Source organism: Mytilus edulis, unplaced genomic scaffold (assembly GCF_963676685.1).
Source record: "Mytilus edulis unplaced genomic scaffold, xbMytEdul2.2 SCAFFOLD_236, whole genome shotgun sequence".
NCBI lineage: Eukaryota > Metazoa > Mollusca > Bivalvia > Mytilida > Mytilidae > Mytilus > Mytilus edulis.
Window position 1 is genome coordinate 17,605 of NW_027268693.1, and position 22,900 is coordinate 40,504.

At 33.3% G+C, this 22,900-nt stretch overlaps 2 protein-coding genes and 1 long non-coding RNA gene across 4 annotated transcripts; 1 reads left to right on the forward strand and 2 right to left on the reverse strand.

Moving 5' to 3' along the window:
* Positions 1-17: 17 nt before the first annotated feature.
* Positions 18-7,370, reverse strand: LOC139508230 (uncharacterized). 2 transcript variants are annotated; one of them, XR_011661134.1, is made up of 2 exons: positions 377-7,370; positions 18-100 (listed from the first exon to the last, which is right to left on the reverse strand). XR_011661134.1 is itself a non-coding variant. In XM_071295935.1 (2 exons), exon 2 carries the CDS (start codon positions 6,760-6,762, stop codon positions 697-699), a length of 6,066 nt encoding a protein of 2,021 aa, XP_071152036.1. In that variant the 5' UTR covers positions 6,763-6,907; positions 7,184-7,370; the 3' UTR covers positions 18-696. The 2 variants fall into 2 exon arrangements, 1 of the variants encoding a protein (XP_071152036.1); XM_071295935.1 differs by having other exon boundaries at positions 18-6,907; positions 7,184-7,370.
* A 270-nt stretch (positions 7,371-7,640) lies between these two features.
* On the forward strand, positions 7,641-11,592 carry LOC139508228 (uncharacterized). The gene is made up of 5 exons (XR_011661132.1): positions 7,641-8,269; positions 9,110-9,315; positions 9,796-9,862; positions 10,179-10,250; positions 11,239-11,592. It is a non-coding gene; the product is annotated as an uncharacterized lncRNA (long non-coding RNA).
* Positions 11,593-13,130: 1,538 nt separating this feature from the next.
* Positions 13,131-22,680, reverse strand: LOC139508229 (stimulated by retinoic acid gene 6 protein-like). Its single transcript, XM_071295934.1, has 5 exons — positions 22,606-22,680; positions 17,729-17,816; positions 17,126-17,186; positions 14,752-14,837; positions 13,131-13,281 (listed from the first exon to the last, which is right to left on the reverse strand). Exons 2-5 carry the CDS (start codon positions 17,800-17,802, stop codon positions 13,131-13,133), a joined length of 372 nt encoding a protein of 123 aa, XP_071152035.1. The 5' UTR covers positions 17,803-17,816; positions 22,606-22,680.
* Between the last annotated feature and the right edge of the window lie 220 nt (positions 22,681-22,900).

The following is a 22,900-nucleotide window of genomic DNA, read 5'->3' on the forward strand; positions in this document are numbered from 1 at the left end:
AATGAATTTAAACACAATTCACACCTCAAGTTTATTCCAAAATATTCCAAGTTACAGTGAAGTGACTGGATCCAAAGTATAAACAGTAAGATGAGATTGACTACAAAGAAAATGCAATCATCATAAGATTTTGTACCAAAAACAATGTTCAAAACATTCACAAAATATAAACATAGGTGTGAAAATATAGTAAACAGTCATTGTAACATCTAGGAATTACACAAGTAATGAATAAAATTCGTATTTTCGAAAATAAACAATTATCAGATTGGCAATATTTATCATTGTCTCAAGTTCACATTAACGGCATTGAAATAGTTAAATTTACTTTCATATTATCACAAAATGCATAGAATAAAAGTAAAAATCAACATACCTTATTTGTTGACTCTGATATTTCTATATAATTCAAAATTAAAGAGTTCAAAATTGTCGTGACACGTTTCTCAATTTTCAGGGAAAAATATGATGGGGAAAGTAACCAATGTACCTAGGTTAGTTTCATCAAAAATCAATAAATTTGCAAAACGAAATTTGTTACAATTCAAAACAAGAAATTGGCCTTTACATACCAGCCCCTAAATTGGGTTCTTAACTAGAACGCAATTATCAAAAATAAATCAAAAGGACAATTATATCATAATGTTCAATAAATGTCTATCATATCAACACGAGTTTGGTGGCAGCTGTGGGTTTTTAGTCACTTTCTACAAGAAGACACAATTTCGCAATTGGTCTCATTAACACAGAATTTGCGGTTTTCACTTTGACAATTCTAACAACATTGTCCTTGTCTTTGATTAGTTCAATCACACGAGCCATGTTCCACGAATTTCTCGGTGCATTGTCGGAAATGAGAACTATGTCTCCTACTTGCATATTTCTTGTCGGTTTTGTCCATTTTGTTCTGCGCTGCAATAGAGGTAAGTATTCCTTTCGCCATCTAGTCCAAAATAGATCAGCGAGATACTGAATTTGTCTCCATCGCCTTCTAACATAGCTGTCGGTCTTAGAGAACACACCAGGTGGAAAGCTTTCACCCGGACGTTGAAGTATCAAGTGATTCGGAGTCAATACATTTAAGTCTGTAATACTATCTGACGCTTCTGTGATCGGACGTCCATTAAGAATACTTTCTACTTCACAGAATAGAGTCATAAGTCCTTCATCAGTTAGGCGAATGTTCTGTTCATGCATGACTGAATAGAATACCTTACGCACTGATCTAATAAGGCGTTCCCATACTCCTCCAAAGTGTGACGCAGACGGCGGATTAAACTCCCACTGAATGCGTTTCTGAATCATGAATTCCTGTATTTGATTAAAGTTCCATCTTTTTATTTCTTCTCCTAATTCCCTTTCTGAACCAACAAAGTTTGTTCCATTGTCTGTCCTTATAAAGACTGGCACTCCTCTTCTCGAAATAAATCTCCTTATAGCATTTATGCAAGAGTCAGTGTCTAATGAATATGCCAATTCGAGGTGTATTGCCCTAATAGTCAGGCATGTGAAAATCACACCATATCTTTTAACTACACCCCTTCCTTGCTTTACCTCAAAGGGTCCAAAGAAATCTATTCCAATTCTTGTGAAAGGCGGATCATCAGCCTGAAGTCTTTCTTTCGGAAGATTTGCCATTTTCTGTTTTGCGCATGTTCCTTGATATTTCTTACATCTGACGCATCTAGACACTAAGCCTTTAATAATAGAATTAGCTCCTAATATCCAGTATTTTTGTCTAAGAACGGCTAAGATTGAATTCTTTCCTAAATGTCCAATTGAACGATGAATGTTCTCAATAATAAGTCTTGATATCGGTGAGTCCTTAGGCAAGATGATAGGGTGTTTTGATTCGTACGAAATATCCGATCGCTCCAATCGTCCACCAACTCTAAGCAATCCATCTTTGTCGACGAATGGATCCAGTTTGCTTAGTTTTGAAGAAATCTTGAGAGGACACTTCTTTTCAAGAGTCTGTATATCCTCATTTAAGTGTTTATGTTGCACATAACTAATCAATGACCTCTCTGCACACTCAACTATACTTGTTGTAAGTGTATCTGACATCTTCATACTCATTTTTCCGTTTCCGTCGATTTTAATACTGTCTTTAGCATTTCTAAAGTGATTGGCTGCAATAACGAACCGTGCTGCTATGGTGACTAAGCGTTCCCAATTCGAAAAGTAAGAAATAAGACGTTCCATTCCTTCAAATGATTGTACAGTGCAAACAGCCACTGGTTTCTTAACTTCTGGATCATTGCCGATAAAACTAGTGTCCTCGGTACACTGTGGGAATTTAATGTCTTTATCCCATAAGAAATCTGGCCCACGAAGCCATTGTGGATTTCTGTTATATTGTTCAATAGTCGCTCCTCTGGAAGCTAAATCAGCCGGGTTCTCTTTTGTGCCTATGTAGTGCCATTGATTTACTTTAGTTGATTCATGAATAACAGCCAAACGATTGGCTACAAAAGTGTGAAAACGTGTCTTTGAGTTTGCTATATATCGAAGTACTGACATACTGTCTGAATAGTAATAAATGTCATCAAATGAGTATTCTATCTCTCTTATAATCATGTTTCCAAGCCTAACGGCACTAGTAGCAGCTGTCAGTTCCATCCTCGGAATAGTCATCGATTTAAGCGGTGCTACTCTCGATTTTCCTAACAAAAAGGAACACTGTATACTACCTTCTTCATCGACTAACCGTATGTAAAATACACAACCATAACCTTTGTCACTTGCGTCTGCAAAACAATGTAGTTGGTATGAAACAATAGCCTTGAAGTGTTGAGGCTTGTAGCATCTGTCTATTTTAATGTTTTCCAATCCTTTAAGCTGACTGAGCCATTTGTTCCATGACGAAAGTTCTGTGTTGGGAATTTCTTCATCCCATCCAATTTCTTTCTTGCATAATCCTTGTAGTATTGATTTGGCTGTCAATACAAACGGAGAAACAATACCAATAGGGTCATAGATTGAGCTGACTATGCTGAGAATTCCGCGTCTTGTTGACGGTTTTTCTTTAATGTTTATGTGAAATCCAAGTTTGTCATCTTTTATATACCAATACACTCCAAGTGCACGGTCGGTGAGACTATCATCTCCACAATTCCATTCCTCTATATTTCTTGCGCAATCTTTTTCAGGTATGGATTGCACAACATTTTGACTGTTACTTGTCCATTTAGTCATATTGAATCCGCCTTCTTTGCACAATTCAGTTACATTCTTAATAAGCGATATAGCACTTTCTTCTGTATCGGTAGAACTCAAACAATCATCTACATACATGTTCTTCGTCAGTGTATCAATCACTAAAGAATCAAATTTATCCTTGTTTTCTTTTGCCGTATTTTGTAGAGCGTAATTACTACAACTCGGTGAAGAAGTAGCCCCAAACAAATGTACTGTCATCCTGTATTCTTTAGGTTCAGTATCAACATTTCCGTTTTCCCACCAGTAGAAACGTAAAAAGTCTCTGTCCTCAACTGGAACCTTCACCTGGTAAAACATTGATTCGATGTCACCTAAGACTGCTATTTTATCCTGTCGGAATCTGATCAGTACGCCTAAAAGATTGTTAGCAAGGTTTGGACCCTGTAATAGCTGACTGTTCAAAGAAATGCCCATGTATTTGACAGAACAATCGAAAACAACTCGTATTTTGTCCTGTTTTTTCGCATGGTAAACTCCATGGTGCGGTAGGTACCAAACTTTGCCATCATTTCTATCTACATCTTCAGTAGGTACAGGTTCTGCATAGCCTTTCTCAATTATCTTTGACATGAAATCACAGTATTGTTGTTTGAAGTTATCGTTCTTGGCAAACTTGTGTCGGAGTCCATTTAGCCTTTTTATGCCTTGTACTGAATTATTCGGAAAAACAACATGCTGGTCTCGAAACGGAAGTGCTATGCAGTAGTGCTGATTTTCTAAATGTATAGAGCTCTCAACTTGCTGCATGAATGTTTTATCATCAATAGAATTCTCTCTTTTGTCTTCGTTCATTCGTTCTGGGAAGTCTAAATTAATGCTCTGCATTAATAAGTTCAACTGTGTTTCATCACATCCTTCATTTTGCATATGAACTCTATTCACTTCAAAGCTTGAACTGTCTCTAATAACGTTCCATAGTATCCACCCAAGTCTCGTTTTTGTGGCATGTGGGGAGCCGCTCGGTCCCGTGCATACGTTAAACGGTGTATAAGCATCAGGTACGTTGTTACCGATCATAATTCCTATGTCCGCATCAATCTCTGGGATATCCACTGATTCCAAATGAGTCCATTTCTTGATTTCTCTTTGAGTAGGAATATGCTCCTTTGATACGGGCAGGTTTTCCTTAGTATATACTTTAGGCAAATCCACCATGTGTTCCATTGACAGACTAGACACTTGAAGGCCATTAATTGCACATGTATTAATAGTTTGTGTGTTTCCCATTGTACTTATAGTTATCTGAGTTTTCTTTCCATTAGCTCCAAGTTGTTGCATTAACTTCTGGCTACAAAATGTTATGCTACTGCCTGAGTCGAAGAAAGCATAAGTCTCGACACTCTGGGATCTATTGTTCAATTTAACTCGCACAGGGATTATTGCCATAGCACAATTCACATCACCAGCCCCTTTATCACTACTAATGGAGCTAACTACAACTGGCTGTGTGCCTTCATGATTTGTGGGTATTTGAAGATCATCCTTTTTAACAGATGGCTCTTGCTGTGACGATGATTGTTTGTTAATTTGATTGTCAATATGAAGTATAGTTGGATGAAGCCGCGCACATATTGAGCATTTGAGTCTCCTATTGCATTTATTACTCATATGGCCTTTCTTAAGACAACCAAAACAATATCCCTTAGATTTCAAGTAAGCGATTCGGTCTTCGCGTGGACGAGCTGTAAGTCGTTTACATTTGTCTAAAGCATGTGTACCTTCACAATAGGAACAGCGCATCTCAGTACTAGGTGCCTTTTTTGCCACATCACATACATTTGAAACCTTTTGTCCATGTTGTCGCTGTTGATTCGTATTTCTAGAATTTGAATAATTCATGGCAATGTTGCCATATGTCGGATCTGTAGCTTTCTTGGCTTCTGCTTTTACAAAGTTCACAAAGTCATTAAACTTAACTGTTCTATGTGAATCCTTTACACGAAAAACAACATTTCTCCAGCGATCATGCATATGGAAGGGCAATTTTGACATCAGACGTTTGATATTTTCAGAATACTCTAAAACACTTCCGGCTTCCATACTCTCAGTGCCATACTGACATTCAACCAAAAACAATGCAAATTCGTCCAAAGATTGAATATCTCCTGATTTAATATTTGGCCAATCCAATGCTTTTTTAATAAAGGCTGAGGCCATCACGTCTGTATCACCATATCGCTCTTCAAGATGACGCATTGATGCCTTATATGCTCTATCGCCTGGCAGATGACTGTAACTAGATACTACCTTATGCGCTTCTCCAAATGTCAGCTGCTCGAGGTAATTCATCTTCTCGTCATCTTGTTCACAGTTTAAAACAACCTTTGATTCAAATTGTCTTAAAAACTTCCTATATTCCAATGGGTTTCCACTAAATTTCCTTATTTCCGGTGTCGGTTTTCTCAAATGCTGCACCATACTTTGAAAGGCTGTTTCTACACTATTGTTAGTATTTATAGCCGAATTTTGAATTGGCGCAGATGTTATATCGTCACTTTGAGTTGGTCCGTATGATTCATGAACATTCTCTTTCGGAAGTTTAATATTGTTTTTGATCATGTTGACGGACGGTAGATTCACGAAATCTAACTTACTTGTGTCCTTCAAAATATCTGATTTCTTTTTAACTGGTTGAAATACTTTTGCCATCGGATCTAAAATTGCTGTTTCGATAGCTGGCTGTACTGTACTTTGCAAGGGTTTTGATTTCAATTCAACATTTTCAAGTTTTACTTTCGGAGTTTCCACATGGTCAATTTCACCCTTTTCAAACTTGTCGTATATCTTAGCTTTTGCATTAGCTACAGCTATTTCAGTTTGCATTTGAAGTTCATCCTCATCTAACTGTAATGCCGTTTTTGCCATTTCAAGTTCTCGCTTACGTTTCATTGCTTGTCTTTTAGCCTCAAGCTCAATCCTCTTTTCTTCAACTTCTAGTCGTTTTGAAGATACTGACGAGCTGCCCGCGCTTCTTACTGACCTCCCATGAACACTTGCCTGCACTTTCACTGGATTAGCTTTGAGATATTCTTGTATCTTGAATTGACTGTTCATTAGAAAAGTATCTCTTGTAGTATGAATTTTCATATAATCTTCCTGCTCAAGGGCATTAAGTTTATCAAAATGAATTCTATGTTGGATATGAAATTGCTCATATTCCTGCATCCAATTACCATAGCGCAATCTTATTGTCTCGAATGTTTCGTTATCAGAAATCAGTCTTATTATTTTTTCACTTAATCTTTTCAATCCATCATAGGATTTGGTTATTTGTTCTTCACTAAATTCTTTACCTTTATCGGTATACTTTCTTGGCCTAGCTCCGCCTGTCGCCTCTGAGGTCTTCTGTGCTTCCTGTTCATCCGTTTTATTTGTTTCAAAGTTCTTATCCATATTTGATTCTGTTTGTACAAAATCTCCTAACTCTGTGTCCACACTTTTCAAAATTATATTTTGATCTATTTTGCTGCCAACCTTATCTGTGTCCACACTTTCAAATTCTATTAATAGACTGGGTTCTTCCTTCTGTGACGTGCTCATATTCGTCAAATAAGTCAATGAATATTTCCCACTAATATCAGTCGTAATGAATTTAAACACAATTCACACCTCAAGTTTATTCCAAAATATTCCAAGTTACAGTGAAGTGACTGGATCCAAAGTATAAACAGTAAGATGAGATTGACTACAAAGAAAATGCAATCATCATAAGATTTTGTACCAAAAACAATGTTCAAAACATTCACAAAATATAAACATAGGTGTGAAAATATAGTAAACAGTCATTGTAACATCTAGGAATTACACAAGTAATGAATAAAATTCGTATTTTCGAAAATAAACAATTATCAGATTGGCAATATTTATCATTGTCTCAAGTTCACATTAACGGCATTGAAATAGTTAAATTTACTTTCATATTATCACAAAATGCATAGAATAAAAGTAAAAATCAACATACCTTATTTGTTGACTCTGATATTTCTATATAATTCAAAATTAAAGAGTTCAAAATTGTCGTGACACGTTTCTCAATTTTCAGGGAAAAATATGATGGGGAAAGTAACCAATGTACCTAGGTTAGTTTCATCAAAAATCAATAAATTTGCAAAACGAAATTTGTTACAATTCAAAACAAGAAATTGGCCTTTACAGTGAAAGCATCGTGATTTGGCGAAAATGTGCATGACAGTACTGTATACGAATTTAAAAAAAAAACTGATTTACATGTATGTAATTTTATTGAATTTTTAAGCTGAAGCAAATTGAGCATCATGTAAATAAAGCAGTACAAATTACTCGATTACACGTTAATTAAAAAACAATATTGGATACTTTGACTTGAAATGGCGTTTCTATAACACCTGTTGTACAATCCAGTATTTTTATGGTAAAAAGCTGTTTGCAAGATACATGGTTTTAAGGTGACTTCCGATACTAAGGGAGATAACAACATTTTACTGATGTAAAACTGGTTCCCGTTTAAAAATTTTGGATATATCGCCTGTATATCTAGGTCACGGTAACAGTTCCGATGTCGTCTGTTGTCAACGTGTGTAAACAACTTCCAAGTTACAGCTCATCGCTCAGAAGAAAGGAAGGTTTATCATAAAGGATAAATGCATGCGTTCTTTAAAAATAAAGAATATGAATAGCTTCAGCCTGAAAGTTCACACTGTCTTAAATGATTCTCAACTTATAATATCATATGATATAAGTTTTTGAGAGTTGGAGAAATTCGGCGTCCGATCACAGACAGTGATGTTTCGTTTGACGGAACCTGGAAAGAAGGTCGACGGCTAGCTCTGATGATCACCTAGCGCAGAATATGGTCGTTAAGATGCAAAACTGTCCCCTGCGGATACTGTCTGTGAACGGAAATACGACCTTCAAAGCTTGGACCAAGAGGTGGAGGCCGTGGAGCATTTTGTCCATACCATATCGTTGTAGCTGCAGTGCATGCAACCTGCATATCATGTGTGACAGTGTAGAAACGAGGGGGGAAATGGGACTGGTGGATTTGTTATCAATTCAAAAGCTGGACATGGTAAGAGAGTTCAATTTTCTCTTTATTATATATTCTCTTTAGACTTTACACATTTTACTGGTTGGAGAAGGTGTATGGTTTCATGTCTTGAATAAATGAACCTGCCCCACACCTCTCTTTTTCTTTCTTTAATTCCCCTCTATTATGGTCTGGGTTTATGTGGTTTGAGGGTAAAAAGCTTTATTTTGAGGGGAAGTGCTGCCCAAATTTTTTATGAAGCTGGACTTAGTAATTTTTCTGGAATTTTGCCCCTGGAAGTTATTTATCATTTTTGCAATGTACACAAAGACATCTATACATAAGGGGCTTTTTAGTTTTGCATCCAAAAGGAGAGGATTATTTTGTAAATACTTATTTGGTAGCAATTATATAACCATAAATAAAATTAGAATTGAAAAAGTAAACAATTGCAGTCACAATGATTCATTCACAAAAATAATGTTTTACAAACTCAAAATATTAGTTTTCTTTATTTTATAATCAGAATTTTCATATTAAGTCATCTTTTGCATGTGATCAGAGACCAAGTGGTCGGAAACCTTACATATTTAGTCATTTAGAATGATGTGTAGAATGCAGGATAATGCATGAAGGCAAAAAAGAAAATTAAGAAGGGGGGCACCCACCCTCATTCCACATTATTAGAAATAAATGTGAGTCTGTGATCTATAAGAATAAAGGTAAACATGAATTCACAATCATATTATATAAATATAAATTGAAAAAATCAATTGTATATTCCAAATAAAATTATGAACTCAAGTCTTAATAGTTTATAGTTTATCTACATTTAATTAACCAATACATGTGCAGACTGACATTTCATATCATATTTTTCAGGAATGATACATGCAGGAATTTGTGCCACACATTTCAACAATTTCCTTAATGGATTGAATGTACTGTCTGTGAATTCATCAGCCATACTTAAAGAAAAAGGAGAATTAAACTGGAAAGAAAATATTTGCAGTTGCAAAAGAATCCTGTAAATAAATTCAAAAGAAGAAACAGTTTTAAACATGGTTAATTTAATGAATAATTGGAAGGTAATTAAACCTTTAGTCATATAATTCATAAATTTTCCTAAGTAGATATAAAGTATAATGAGGACCATAATTATACTCATATTTGCACTTAAGCAGTCATAAAAATGAATTAACAGATCTTGGTAATAATTTCAAGTTTAGGGTCAATATTTCAAATCAATTTTGTGGTAAAGCATTGTTATATATACTTGAAGACTTTCATGTATAGAACATGACAGAATTTGTTTCAACAAAAATATTGAACTAGAATTAGTTACATATGTATAATTTATTAAATGAAATCTATATTAATGTATAATTTCAACAAATTTAATGAAACCTATTTGGTTTTGAAAGCCTTTATACATATTATTATTACAAATTTCATTGTTAACAGCCTGAGTTTCCAGTTAATTTTAAATGTAATATGTTTTAGCTATAGTATTTGAACACTGCATGCACTTTCATTTATATATGTTTGTTATCACTTTTTTTCATTAGGTTGAAGCTAGTTATGTTGCAGAATTGCAAATGTTTGGTACTGGTTGAAACTATGAAAGTAATACAGGTAAATTTAAAGAATTTAGACTTTAACTTTATTAATAGAAAAGATATTCCCAAATGTCAAGGTGAAAGTGGACATTGTAGATTCTAAACACCCATGTGAAAGCAACAGTCTTCTATGGTGAGAGGATGCCATACTTAGCAATGATCTTGTTATTATATTGAATATGGCTTTTTTTATCATTATTTTCACTATTTTGATATTGAACAACCAACATTGATAAAAAGTAATATAAAACTCTCACTTTTTATGAATCCTATATTATCTGATTATAATAATTTACTTATTTAATTTTTGTTATATTTGTTATCAATTGTAGGTCTCATGGTCATCATTTAACAGCAGGTTATTAGCAGCAGTTTTGTAGAAAAATGAAGGATGACTGTCAATGGTAAATACATACATTTTAGGATAATTACATGTAGTTACCTTTGAAAAAAAACTTAGGTTCCATTTGAGACTTTTTAATCTGATAATGGTGTTTTGCAGGCATTTATAACATTTCTTTTTGGACAATATATTTAGTAGACTCAACTATAAAATGTAGGATCATGTAAACTTGTACACAGATGTCACTGACCTACATTTTCCACTTCACTGACTTTGGTTACATTAAACATCCAATTTCATATACAACAAATGTATATCTCAGCAACTAAAAGGTGTCAGATCATGCAAACTTATATATACACTCTCAGAGTCTCAGTAAGTAACTCAGCTTCCAGGCAAAAGAAGGTCACAGTGATCCACATTTTACACTATTGATTTGTACTTTATTTTATAATTTAAATACAAAGTATATTATCAAGACTGCCACTGGTTCTTATGTGCCACAATTCTGACAATGAAGATAACTATGTGATGTAGATAACTTATGTTTATTTCAAACTTGGTCACATGCTGTATATATGTAAATTTTTACCAAAAAGAACAGTTCAACTGTTTTGATTTAAGGTACACATATATGGTAAAGGTCACACCTATTAAATATACATGTATACCTTGAATTTATTTTCATTGGACCCTATAATGCTCCCTATATCATTTATATTGTCAATTATTGCATTCCTAATTGCCATTGTTCACAAAACAAAAACCACTAAAAAGGATGGCCATCATATGCAAAAGCAATATAAAATGCATACCCATCAGCTGACCTAATTATTGCAATCACTTCAAAAACCTGGCCATATATCATATTATAAAACTCTTAATGAGTACCTTTGTTAGTCAGGTATACATATAATATAATCTTTTTAAATTGATGTTGTAATGCATGATTGGATTAATTTTGCACTCACTAAAATATTATATAGATTTAGTAGTTTATTAGTATATATTACACCTTTTCATTACAAATAAATAAATTAAACTTTCAGGTAAATGCAGCAACAGAATGTTCCCCTGGAAAATTTACGTAGAAAATTTGGGAAAGTATGAATAAGAAATTAGAGAGGCAAACAGATAACCAGAAAACAAAGATTTTGAAAGAAAAGAATAGCCACTAATAGTAATATGCTATATCTGACTGGGAGCAACATGTACTATTCAATATGGAAGGATTGATAATTTTGACTGAGAACACAGTGAACTCTAATAATGCTATGACTATCAATAAGTACTTGACTGAATCAGAGGAGTAAACTATTTACACATTTGTAAATATAACAGTTATATGTTTGCTTGATTATTGAGGCATTCAAAATAAAGAAAGTTGAAAAACCTTTGAAAAAGTTATAATTTCATCATTTTTTGGTTATGTTACTATGACAACTGAAATATATAATGTATTATCATTATGCTTCATCAAACTTAAATCATTAATTGTGGAAAAGGTGACAAAGTCATTTTTAATCCATTTACTTGCATGACTGTTACCTATGAATCGATAATTTAAAAAAAAATATATTTGGTGATTTTCGCTAACTTCTGAGTAATTTATTTTGCTGATTTAAGACCACAGTAATGCTAATATAAGCTGCATTACAATGTATCATAATATTTGTTTACATTTACACAGAAGCCATGTGTTGTTGGTCTGAAATCATGGTATTTGATCTGCCATTGTCTGTTAGGTTGTTAATCTTGCACATCAGAACAATGCAAAAACTTGAATTTTCCAACTTCATGTCCTGTTGCCATGGTAACCGTTGTTCATAGAAACCAAAAAATTGTTCTCATTTGATTGCCTTGTGAAACTGTATTATTCTGTGTTAGTTTAACAAAGGATATGACAACATATGTCACACTTTGATCACCGATGATGAAAGATATACAAAAAACTGCTGTTGATCACTGTTTCGTTAGGGGTCACAAAAACGTTTTTCGGGCAAAAAATAGTCTGGTGACCCATATTTTTTATTATTTCTTTTTAAAGCTCATTGTTATGACCATCTTATGTCAAATTTAAAAAAATATTCATTGGACCATTTTTTTGGAAATTGAAGAAAAATAGAAATTTTTAACAAAATCTGTGTTTTTTTTGTGGAGCAGTGTTGATGAAATTAGAGCCGAAATCAATGAAAATGAATAAAACTGCCATTATTTGTGTTTTATTTACATTTTAAATAATAATTTTGTAATAAATGAAGAACAAACCTTTCAAAATACTTTCAAAGGCTTAAAAAAAATCCAGAGTTTCTACATCAGGTATGTATTTATGCATACACGTGATGTACCAACTTTGGTGACCGTTACCATGGAAACGAGTCTGGTGACATACTATTTTTAACTCAAATTTTCATAGAGGCCATTGCATAGTATATGTATGCAAATTTTAAGAAAAATTCAATGGTGAAAAAAAATTTGCTATATCTGTAGGGATCCATCTGACCGTGATTGCTTTCGATTGTATTGTATTCCTGTCACGTATTGTTTAGTGGTATTTGCAACATTGCCATATAAACGGGAGGTTTGGCTAGCCATAAAACTAAGTTCAACCCACCATTTTTTACTTAAAATGACATCTACCAAGGAGTATGCCAGATTTTATCAATAGTTCGTTTCTATGTATGTGTGCGTTTGTTTTTTGTTTTTGTAACCTGGATTTGTTTTCTCCTAATCGATTTCTGTCTTTTGAACAGCAGAATACTAATGTTGCATGTATTTAAAGTACAAAGGTGCTTTGAATGGGTATTAAAGATTTTTTTTAATTTGGTGCATCGACTGTCCACGTAACATTTTTATGTATATGTACCTTTTACTGTATATTCAATGATTTCTTTGATATAAGTTGTCAGTTATAGATGTGACTAATAGTATTAAGTCTAAATCATTTTCTTTGAGTACCTTTAATATATGCAGCACCACCCAACTCCACTGCATATTTTTGTTCGAAAATAACACTTGAACACAAAGTCGCTGTGGCCCCAAACGCTGCTGCATACGACACTCTACTAGATCTACCCATGATATCCATTGGACTGAAAACAGGGTAAAACATCAATATATCATAAAAACAAACATGTACTGGACCTTACCAAGGATAGTCTAAAAAAACATATGGGTTAGACATTCTAACAAGTTAAATAAATCTGAAAAACACCATGAGGCCATCATACATTTTTCTCAGCAACGTGTTTTCAATGACCTGTCCTTACTAACATCTTTTGAAAGACATTTTTACCTATTATATAGATATAAGAACATGAGGTATGAGTGCTAATTATCTTTTGAAATATAGATATAAGAGCATGTGGTATGCGTACTAATTATCGTTTGAAAGACATTTTACCTGTTATATAGATATAAAAACAGGTGGTATGAGTACTAATTATCGTTTGAAAGACATTTTACCTGTTATATAGATATAAAAACAGGTGGTATGAGTACTAATTATCGTTTGAAAGACATTTTAACTATTATATAGATATAAGAACATGTGGTATGAGTACTAATTATCTTTTGAAAGACATTTTACTTATTATATAGATATAAGAACAGGTGGTATGAGTATTAATTATCTTTTGAAAGACATTTTACCTATTATAAATATATAAGAACATGTGGTATGAGTTCTAATTATCTTTTGAAAGACATTTTATCTATTATGTAGATATAAGAACATGTGGTATGAGTTCTAATTATCTTTTGAAAGACATTTTTACCTATTATATAGATATAAGAACATGTGGTATGAGTTCTAATTATCTTTTGAAAGATATTTTTACCTATTATGTAGATATAAGAACATGTGGTATGAGTTCTAATTATATCTTGAAAGATATTTTTACCTATTATATAGATATAAGAACATGTGGTATGAGTTCTAATTATCTTTTGAAAGACATTTTTACCTATTATATAGATATAAGAACATGTGGTATGAGTACTAATTATCTTTTGAAAGACATTTTTACCTATTATATAGATATAAGAACATGTTGTATGAGTACTAATATCCTTTGAAAGACATTTTACCTATTTTATAGATATAAGAACATGTGGTATGAGTACTAATTATCTTTTGAAAGACATTTTTACCTATTATATACATGTAGATATAAGAACATGTGGTATGAGTGATAATGAGACAATGGGATATGTCTGTTTGTTTTGTTCCCACATCGTTGTCAATATTATGGAATGGTATGCGACTGTAATACAAGTGAGAGGTTTAGCTAGCTATAAAACCACACTATCATCTACATAAGAAAAGCCTGTACAAAGTCAGGAATGTGACAGTTGTTATCCATTTGTTTTAGATGTTTGAGCTTTTGGTTTTCAAATTTGATTATTAGGGACTTTCCTTTTTGAATCTTCATCGGTTTTCGCTTTTTGTGATTTTACAATAAATCCGCATTCCTTTTTTTTTTATTTCAATAAATTTAATTCATCTCGTCTAAATTACTTTTAATTCATATATAACGGGTTATAACATAAATCTTACTTACTATACAACACCAGGTCTCCCAGACAGACATTGCAGACACTTATGTACACGCTTATCAGCAAAAGCCAGGAGTAATGTAAACACAACCTAAAGAATTAGAAGAATCTATTACAGATTTCATTTATCTTATGTCCATACTTATATGTTGTAAACGTTAACTATGCAGTCATTCGTTTATTTGTTAACTGGAAAAGGCACAGAGGGGTCAACAAACAGCTTTTAACCGTTTACCATGTCGTGTAGTGAGAAAAGAGACATTTCTTACAATCATGGATGACAGTTTAATTTCTAAAATGGCGTTGTGAGTAATGTTTCAGGAACTGGTAAGTGGTTGTATATGTTACCGTTTATTATATTTGTATTTCGTTTATTGTTTGGTGCATAAATCAGGCCGTTAATTTTCAAGTTTGCATTGTTCTAAATTTGTCATTCATTAGCAGTTTAAATATTACTATGCGCTATGGCCTTTGCTCATTATTGAAGGCTGTACGGTTACTTAGTATTTGTGTTACGTCATTTGATATCTAGTGAGGAGTTATATCTTTGGGAATCAATCTACCTAAGACTAAGTCATCATTTAATGGTAAATGAATAAAGGAAAGATTCGCGTATCTCCAAGGAACTAATAGCTTGTCAAATAGCTTGTCTTATTCTTACTAAAATTACATTATCAGTGACCAATGATCGTTATATACCTTGCTTTTAAAATGTGTCCTTGTAAATACGACTCCCTTTGCTTATTTTCTGTCCAAGATCATGATACTTTGATCGACTACATTGTATGGAGTGTACATTTTTCTACTGGTTGACTTTTGCGCGCGTTAAAAGTGGTGTATACTTGTATCCATTTGATGAGTAAAGCCTTTTTCAACTGATTTTTGTAGTTCGTTCTTTTGTTGTACTGTTACACCACTGTCCCAGGTTAGGGGAGGGTTGGGATACCGCTATCATGTTTAACGCGGCCATATTCTGTATGCATGTGCCTGTCCCAAGTCTGGCATATTGGATTTTGACCTTCATACATATAATGTATGTTAAGCTGGTGTTTTGTAACAAAAAATACATCCTAAAATTTTAATTTACTGTTCGTCTTGATGGTAATTTGTTTTTATCGTTCTAGAAATAAAAACAAGAACAATGTTCAAATGCCTTCTGTGAAGAGGAGTCTGGTCGCGCGTATGTTATACTTGGTAACACAGTGATAAATCACTGTAACGTGTAACCAGGCGTTTATAGATCACAAACGTCCGTTCCAGTAAATACTTGGATCCAGTTATCCACAAACAATACGGTAATGCTAAACACTACAACTATCTTTTTTATACACAATGAACTAAAATATGCACGGGCTCTTTGCCGATATAAAGTAACAACAGACAACTATATATACAACTATAATACAATAAAACAGTCTGTCCTCAAGATTGGAAGGTCTGTCACTAAAAGACAGTATGGCTGGTACAGTCTGTCTTAATCAGACAGTGTATGCTGATACAACCTGTCCTCCAGATGGGACAGTCGGTCACTACCAGACAGTTCGTATTGGTACAGCCTGTCCTCCGAGTGGGACAGTCGGTCACTACCAGACAGTTCGTATTGGTACAGCCTGTCCTCCGAAAGGGACAGTCTGATCTGTCAACTTCCTATGTAAGACCAACTTGTACCCAGTAGAAGTTGTCCTCAGTACAAGTTGTCCTTGACAGTATCACTTACAGCTATGTAACGTGCCTACTCTTGTACACTGGTCTTCCTCTGTAAGAATATCGACAGAACCCGAAGTCTGTTCCTCATCCTCTTATATACCCCAGGGCGAATATACTATTTTTTGAATAGGGGTGTTCTCTAAATGTTCCCGATACCGAACACAACAATGCCTCTCAAACACCCCATACCCTTGGACCCGACCACTGACTTTCCCGCCAAACGTCTAAATTTGCCCAACCCTTTATCTAGCGTAAACCAGGCATTGATACAATAAGATCATACTTATTAGTAACCTTAACGACTAATAAACATTACATCATGAAAATTCCTCTACATTAGAGAGAATGCCTAAAAAATGGAAACAAATGGATTGCTCTCTAGATATTTGCTATGTCGTTCCTGGTGTCTTTCAATACACTAGACAATTTATATGGGCGTGCATAAACAATCCTTCAAAGCCAAATAAGAACAGAAATATTACTTCCATCACTACCCGTTTAAAGTTCGACAGATATAGAGAGCATATATAAAACTGCAGTGTCAATGGATAATAATACAGGAGAGGATACATTTTGTAGGTTTGGTGCGAGGGAGTAGGTTTTTCCAAAGCCTCTTTTAGTATTTTTGTAGAATATTTGTGTCTTGCTTCAGTTTTAAATTAAATTTCTTACCGCTGGTATCAGAAGAAACTGGTATAGTTGTTTAAACGGTATTACTTCTGTACAAACGGCACTGAAAACAAAATAGTTAAACTTTTATCATATAACACTTAAATTAAAATTCTGACAAAAATTCACAGCTTTAAATAAAGCAACCAGAAGAAGATAATACAACAGAAAACAAAACTTTAGCATCGCCACATTCTGTATGTGTGTGCCTGCCCTAAGTCAGGAGCATGTAATTCAGTGTAGTTTGTTGCTGTGTTACATGTTTGCTTTTCGTTCAATTTTTGGTACATTAATTGATGGTGGCAATTACCCTTTTACCGGCTCCGGTAATGCGTCGCCAGTTAAATTAATTTGCGACCATCAATTCGCCAATTGATGATGACGTAGCTTAAAATACAATACAGTTATCTCCTAAATTTAAAATTAATTCAAAAACTGTATAATATCAAACTCCAATCTAACAATATTTTCATGCCAGGAATGAGCAGGTGATTCTCTCGGGAATTCAACCGGCAAACTATAATATATAAATTTAAAAAAACAAGATGTCTCACAAAGGAGAGTCTTAAATATTTGTTCATTTTATAATGATGGTAATATACATACTCGCTTTGTGATGAGTTGCTATCTTGAAAGCCATTGTATACTGACTCGAGAGGTGAAAGGAATTCCAAAGACATCGTAAATTATTTATCTGAAACATATAAACATCAATTAATTTAATGAATAATAATTGTTTGAGCAGAATAACGACACTTTTTAAACAGTTGAACTGTTTCGTATAAATGATCTCAATGAACGATAATTTAAACAGTTGAACTGCTTCGTATAAATGATCCCAATGAAGGATAATTTAAACAGTTGAACTGCTTCGTATAAATTATCCCAATGAACGATAATTTAAACAGTTGAACTGTTTCGTATAAATGATCCCAATGAACGATAATTTAAACAGTTGAACTGCTTCGTATAAATGATCTCAATGAACGATAATTTAAACAGTTGAACTGCTTCGTATTATAAATGATCCCAATGAACGATAATTTAAACAGTTGAACTGCTTCGTATAAATGATCTCAATGAACGATAATTTAAACAGTTGAACTGCTTCGTATAAATGATCCCAATGAACGATAATTTAAACAGTTCAACTGTTTCGTATAAATAATCTCAATGAACGATAATTTAAACAGTTGAACTGTTTCGTATAAATGATCTCAATGAACGATAATTTAAACAGTTGAACTGCTTCGTATAAATGATCCCAATGAAGGATAATTTAAACAGTTGAACTGCTTCGTATAAATGATCCCAATGAACGATAATTTAAACAGTTGAACTGCTTCGTATAAATGATCCCAATGAACGATAATTTAAACAGTTGAACTGCTTCGTATAAATGATCCCAATGAACGATAATTTAAACAGTTGAACTGCTTCGTATAAATGATCCCAATGAAGGATAATTTAAACAGTTGAACTGCTTCGTATAAATGATCCCAATGAACGACAATTTAAACAGTTGAACTGCTTCGTATAAATGATCCCAATGAAGGATAATTTAAACAGTTGAAGTGCTTCGTATATATGATCTCAATGAACGATAATTTAAACAGTTGAACTGTTTCGTATAAATCATCCCAATGAACGATAATTTAACAGTTGAACTGTTTCGTATAAATGATCCCAATGAACGTTTAAAAGTCTTGACATTGTTAGAAGTATTTTGCAATGAATTTATTTTGAAGTATAAAGTTATATGTATATAATACCTTATCGTGGTCACGTGTATTTAGTTTGAAATAGTCGTTGTTGGGAAAATTACGATTTATAAATAATTGATATAGTTATTCTGTAATTTGTCGCTACGTTATTTGTATGACAACTCGAATAGATCCTTTCATGAAAATATGACATTAACCAATGTCCGTATATCTTTGTACTCACAGTCTAAGTTGTAGGTCCTAAAAGCTTTAAAAGGTTCCTTTTTCGTATTTTTTTTTATGGAAAGTTGATGAAGATTCCTTTATGCAAATTTTTAGGCAGTATATTTAGGAATGATTATTTAACGAACACAATCATCAAGATAACGGTAAGAATTGACGAATTCATCAATTAATCTGTAGAAAGTGTTCACCATTGAATGTGCAGTTATTGTATTTCAATTCCAAAGTTAGAAGCTGGACTAGACATTCAGTTGGTGGGCGTAAGGTGTTGCGACAGTTTCAGACTTTCCTACAGGCTTCAATTTTATCGTCTTGGGGATGTTCACATTCAATGGTGAACACTTTCTTTAGATTAATGGAACAGAAATGGGACCAAAGATGGCCCCGTCTTCTGCCAATAGTTATGCGAGTAAATTAAAACTTCAAATTCTCAATTATTATCTTAATAAACCTCTCTTTTTGTTCTCTCTCTGAACAAGAACTCAATGTGTTGATTCAACATTTCGACGATGTCCACCCCGCAATGTAATTCTCTTATGAAATCTCTGACTATAAGATCCCATTTCTTAACACTGCTACGCAAGTGAAGTGTGGAATCATATTTACAGATCTGTAATTAATGTTATGCAAGCTTACAGGCAACCATCAGTCTCCTCCTCCTTTAATTTTTAATCCTAAACAATGCACAAAGAGCATTCCCTATATCCAGGCCATACGAATTAAACAAATTTGCTCAACCAAATTAAATCATGTAAATGAAAATAATATAAGGGAAATTATTTTTTTCCGGAGTATGTATTAACAGATTGTTCTATGTAAAATAATTCCCAACATCTAATAAGGACTAGTGAGGCACTTTTAGAAATTTCATGTTGGTCATATGTTCAACTGCCAAAAAATTACGAAATTACAATCTCCAAAAAACCAACAAACAACGGCAAACTGTATCTAGAATGAATCCATAAAGAGTTGCACATTTCCTAAGTATATACATACATCGTGCAAAAGATAAAAGGCGACTAGGTTGGGAGTTTATTACTCAAAATGGGTACACTCTTCTCCCGCTCGCCTGTAATATAAAAAAGAAGATGTGGTATGATTGCCAATGAGACAACTATCCACAAAAGACCAAAATGACACAGAGATTAACAACTATAGGTCACCGTACGGCCTTCAACAATGAGCAAAGCCCATACCGCATAGTCAGCTATAATAGGTCCCGATAAGACAACGTAAAACAATTCAAACGAGAAAACTAACGGCCTTATTTGTGTAAAAAAATGAACGAAAAACAAATATGTAACACATAAACAAACGAAAACCACTGAATTACAGGCTCCTGCATGACTTGGGACAGGCACATACATAAATAATGTGGCGGTGTTAAACATGTAAGTTCATCAGCCTAACAGCTGAATTTCATAATATTGTATGATAAGTCGGTTCTGAATGGTGTATAATAACCCATCCGAAATTTCTGACCAAATATAAGGAATATTTATAATGAAATTTTATATGATTCAAAGGGACGTTTGTTATAAGAAAAACAAATATACGTAGATATCGTTATGATGTTATGCAGTTTAAACCAAAAATTCATCTGATACACAGGTGTTTTAAATCTAGTGTTTTGATACGATACACGCTTTTTAAGTCTAATTTGTCAACCTCAGCGTCGCTTTTGTACCATTGCGTAGCACGTCTAGTATAATAATGCAGGTTAAATATTTGAAACCAATGACCACATGAGAGAGGTTTAATAATATTGCATTTCTTAAAAAAAAAAAAAAAAGACCGAAAATAGGACATAACAATTCTAATATATTGATAGAGATTTAGAAACGTTTAGTGAAATTTAAAATACGTTAATTACAAATGGTCATAAAACTAAAAATAATATATATAAAAAACGATCACAAAAATAATAAAAAAAAAAGTTTCCTGTGTGAAACTGAAATATCCTTATTTAGAAAAATTAACTGCTGTCTGTATTATATAAATGTATGGTTCTTTCAAATCTTAATTACATAAAGCAAATACATATCTAGGTAACGGTAAGTGTTTTTACTTTTATTAATGAAATGTAATTTAGACGGACCTTTACTGAGTTTGACCATATGTACAGTGATTCATAATATAGGTATTGTTTGTCCCCCGCACACAAACCCCACACACCACGTTTTAAATCATGCACCTCGCCATTTCTATATATCGGTTTGACTGAGTTTTATACACTTTAAAAACAGCATGTACTAAACAAAGAATCGGACATTTTAATTATATTTCTTATTTTGCTGTGTATATTTACCTATGTAGTACACAAACCGGCAATTGATTTTTGCTTATGTAATTAAAGAGTTGTCCATAATAGGTCATACTAATAGGTCGGAATGATAATCTACCGTGACGATATTCTTTTATTTTAAGATGGATATTATATTGGTCAAGCCGGGATGCTACTGCGTCAGTTGAATGGATGGTGGGGTCATTAACTGTACTTTCCTCTCTATGAATGGATAGGCTTGTCCATTACATATGTAACGGAGTTGCGCAGCTGTGTTATAATCTCCCCTTGCTAAACACGGGATGACGCAAAATGAACTTTGTCACTGTCAGAGAAAGGAATAACAAAGTGTATATTTAGATAAATTATATGGTAATGATTTGGTAGACGTTTCATCCAACTTACTGGATATTTAAGAGAAGATTTTGCCATTCTCATGGAGGAATTATACCTTCTTATATGGACCTGTGAAAAGTATAGACTTGTTAAAGAAATATTTTGTACTGGGTCTCAAATTGACCACTTAAATTTATCTTTAATCCGCTTAACATAATTTACAACATGGATTTATAATTAATCCGACCATTGAATATATGCTTTTACTCATTCAGATTTATGTTTTGATTTCATTGTTCACATGTTAAAGATGTGTATTTAAATAAAGTATCTGAACATCTGTATTTGGTCTCATTTGCCAGAGCTCAGTCGCAGCGAAACGAACCATTAACAGACAAGAGGGAACGGTGACGCATAGCCACCCGACCCTCCTGTTACACATATTTATTTAAGAAACCCAATGATCAAATTGTTTATTCACTGCCAAAAATGTCACATAAATGTTGAGTGTATACAATTAGGGTGGAAAATTCATCTAACACATTAGATTAGAATTTCAATAATATATTGAGGCCATTAAAGTATTGCTTTAGAAGTTCCAAAATAAATGAAAATAAACGAAATGTTGTAGATATTGCACACTGAATGAATGAAAATATCTATTATATACAGTTCAATACGTATAGTATCTAGTGATGAAAATATCAATTGAACGATCGAAAACTTGCATGTTTTCATCATTGTATATCAAATAATGTTTACACGAGCAAACTGTTTTGTATGTAAGAAAACGTTAATACATTCACCTTTAGTGAGAATTCAAAATTATTCTAAACATTATAAGATAACTTAAAAGGTTTTTTAATCAGTGAATATAGATCTTTTGAAAGGGTCAAATACTATGATTATTTACTAACCTTGTTTTTGCTCCATACAAACTTATTCCATACCAATTTTGAAATATCAATGTATATGGATATATATTATTACACTCCTTTAATAGCACATAGTTTACCTGTATAGATAATAGAGTAGGAAATGTGTGTTTAAATAATTGTGTAGGACTCTACTTTGGTGCATAATGAAGCTTATGGACGTAAAGAAAATTAAAGGGACAAATTACCTCTGTCTATTTTCAATTGAACAGAACATCACCCAGGCGGAACCCGGTTGAAATAGAACAAAAGAATCGAAGCTCTTTGTTAGAGAAGG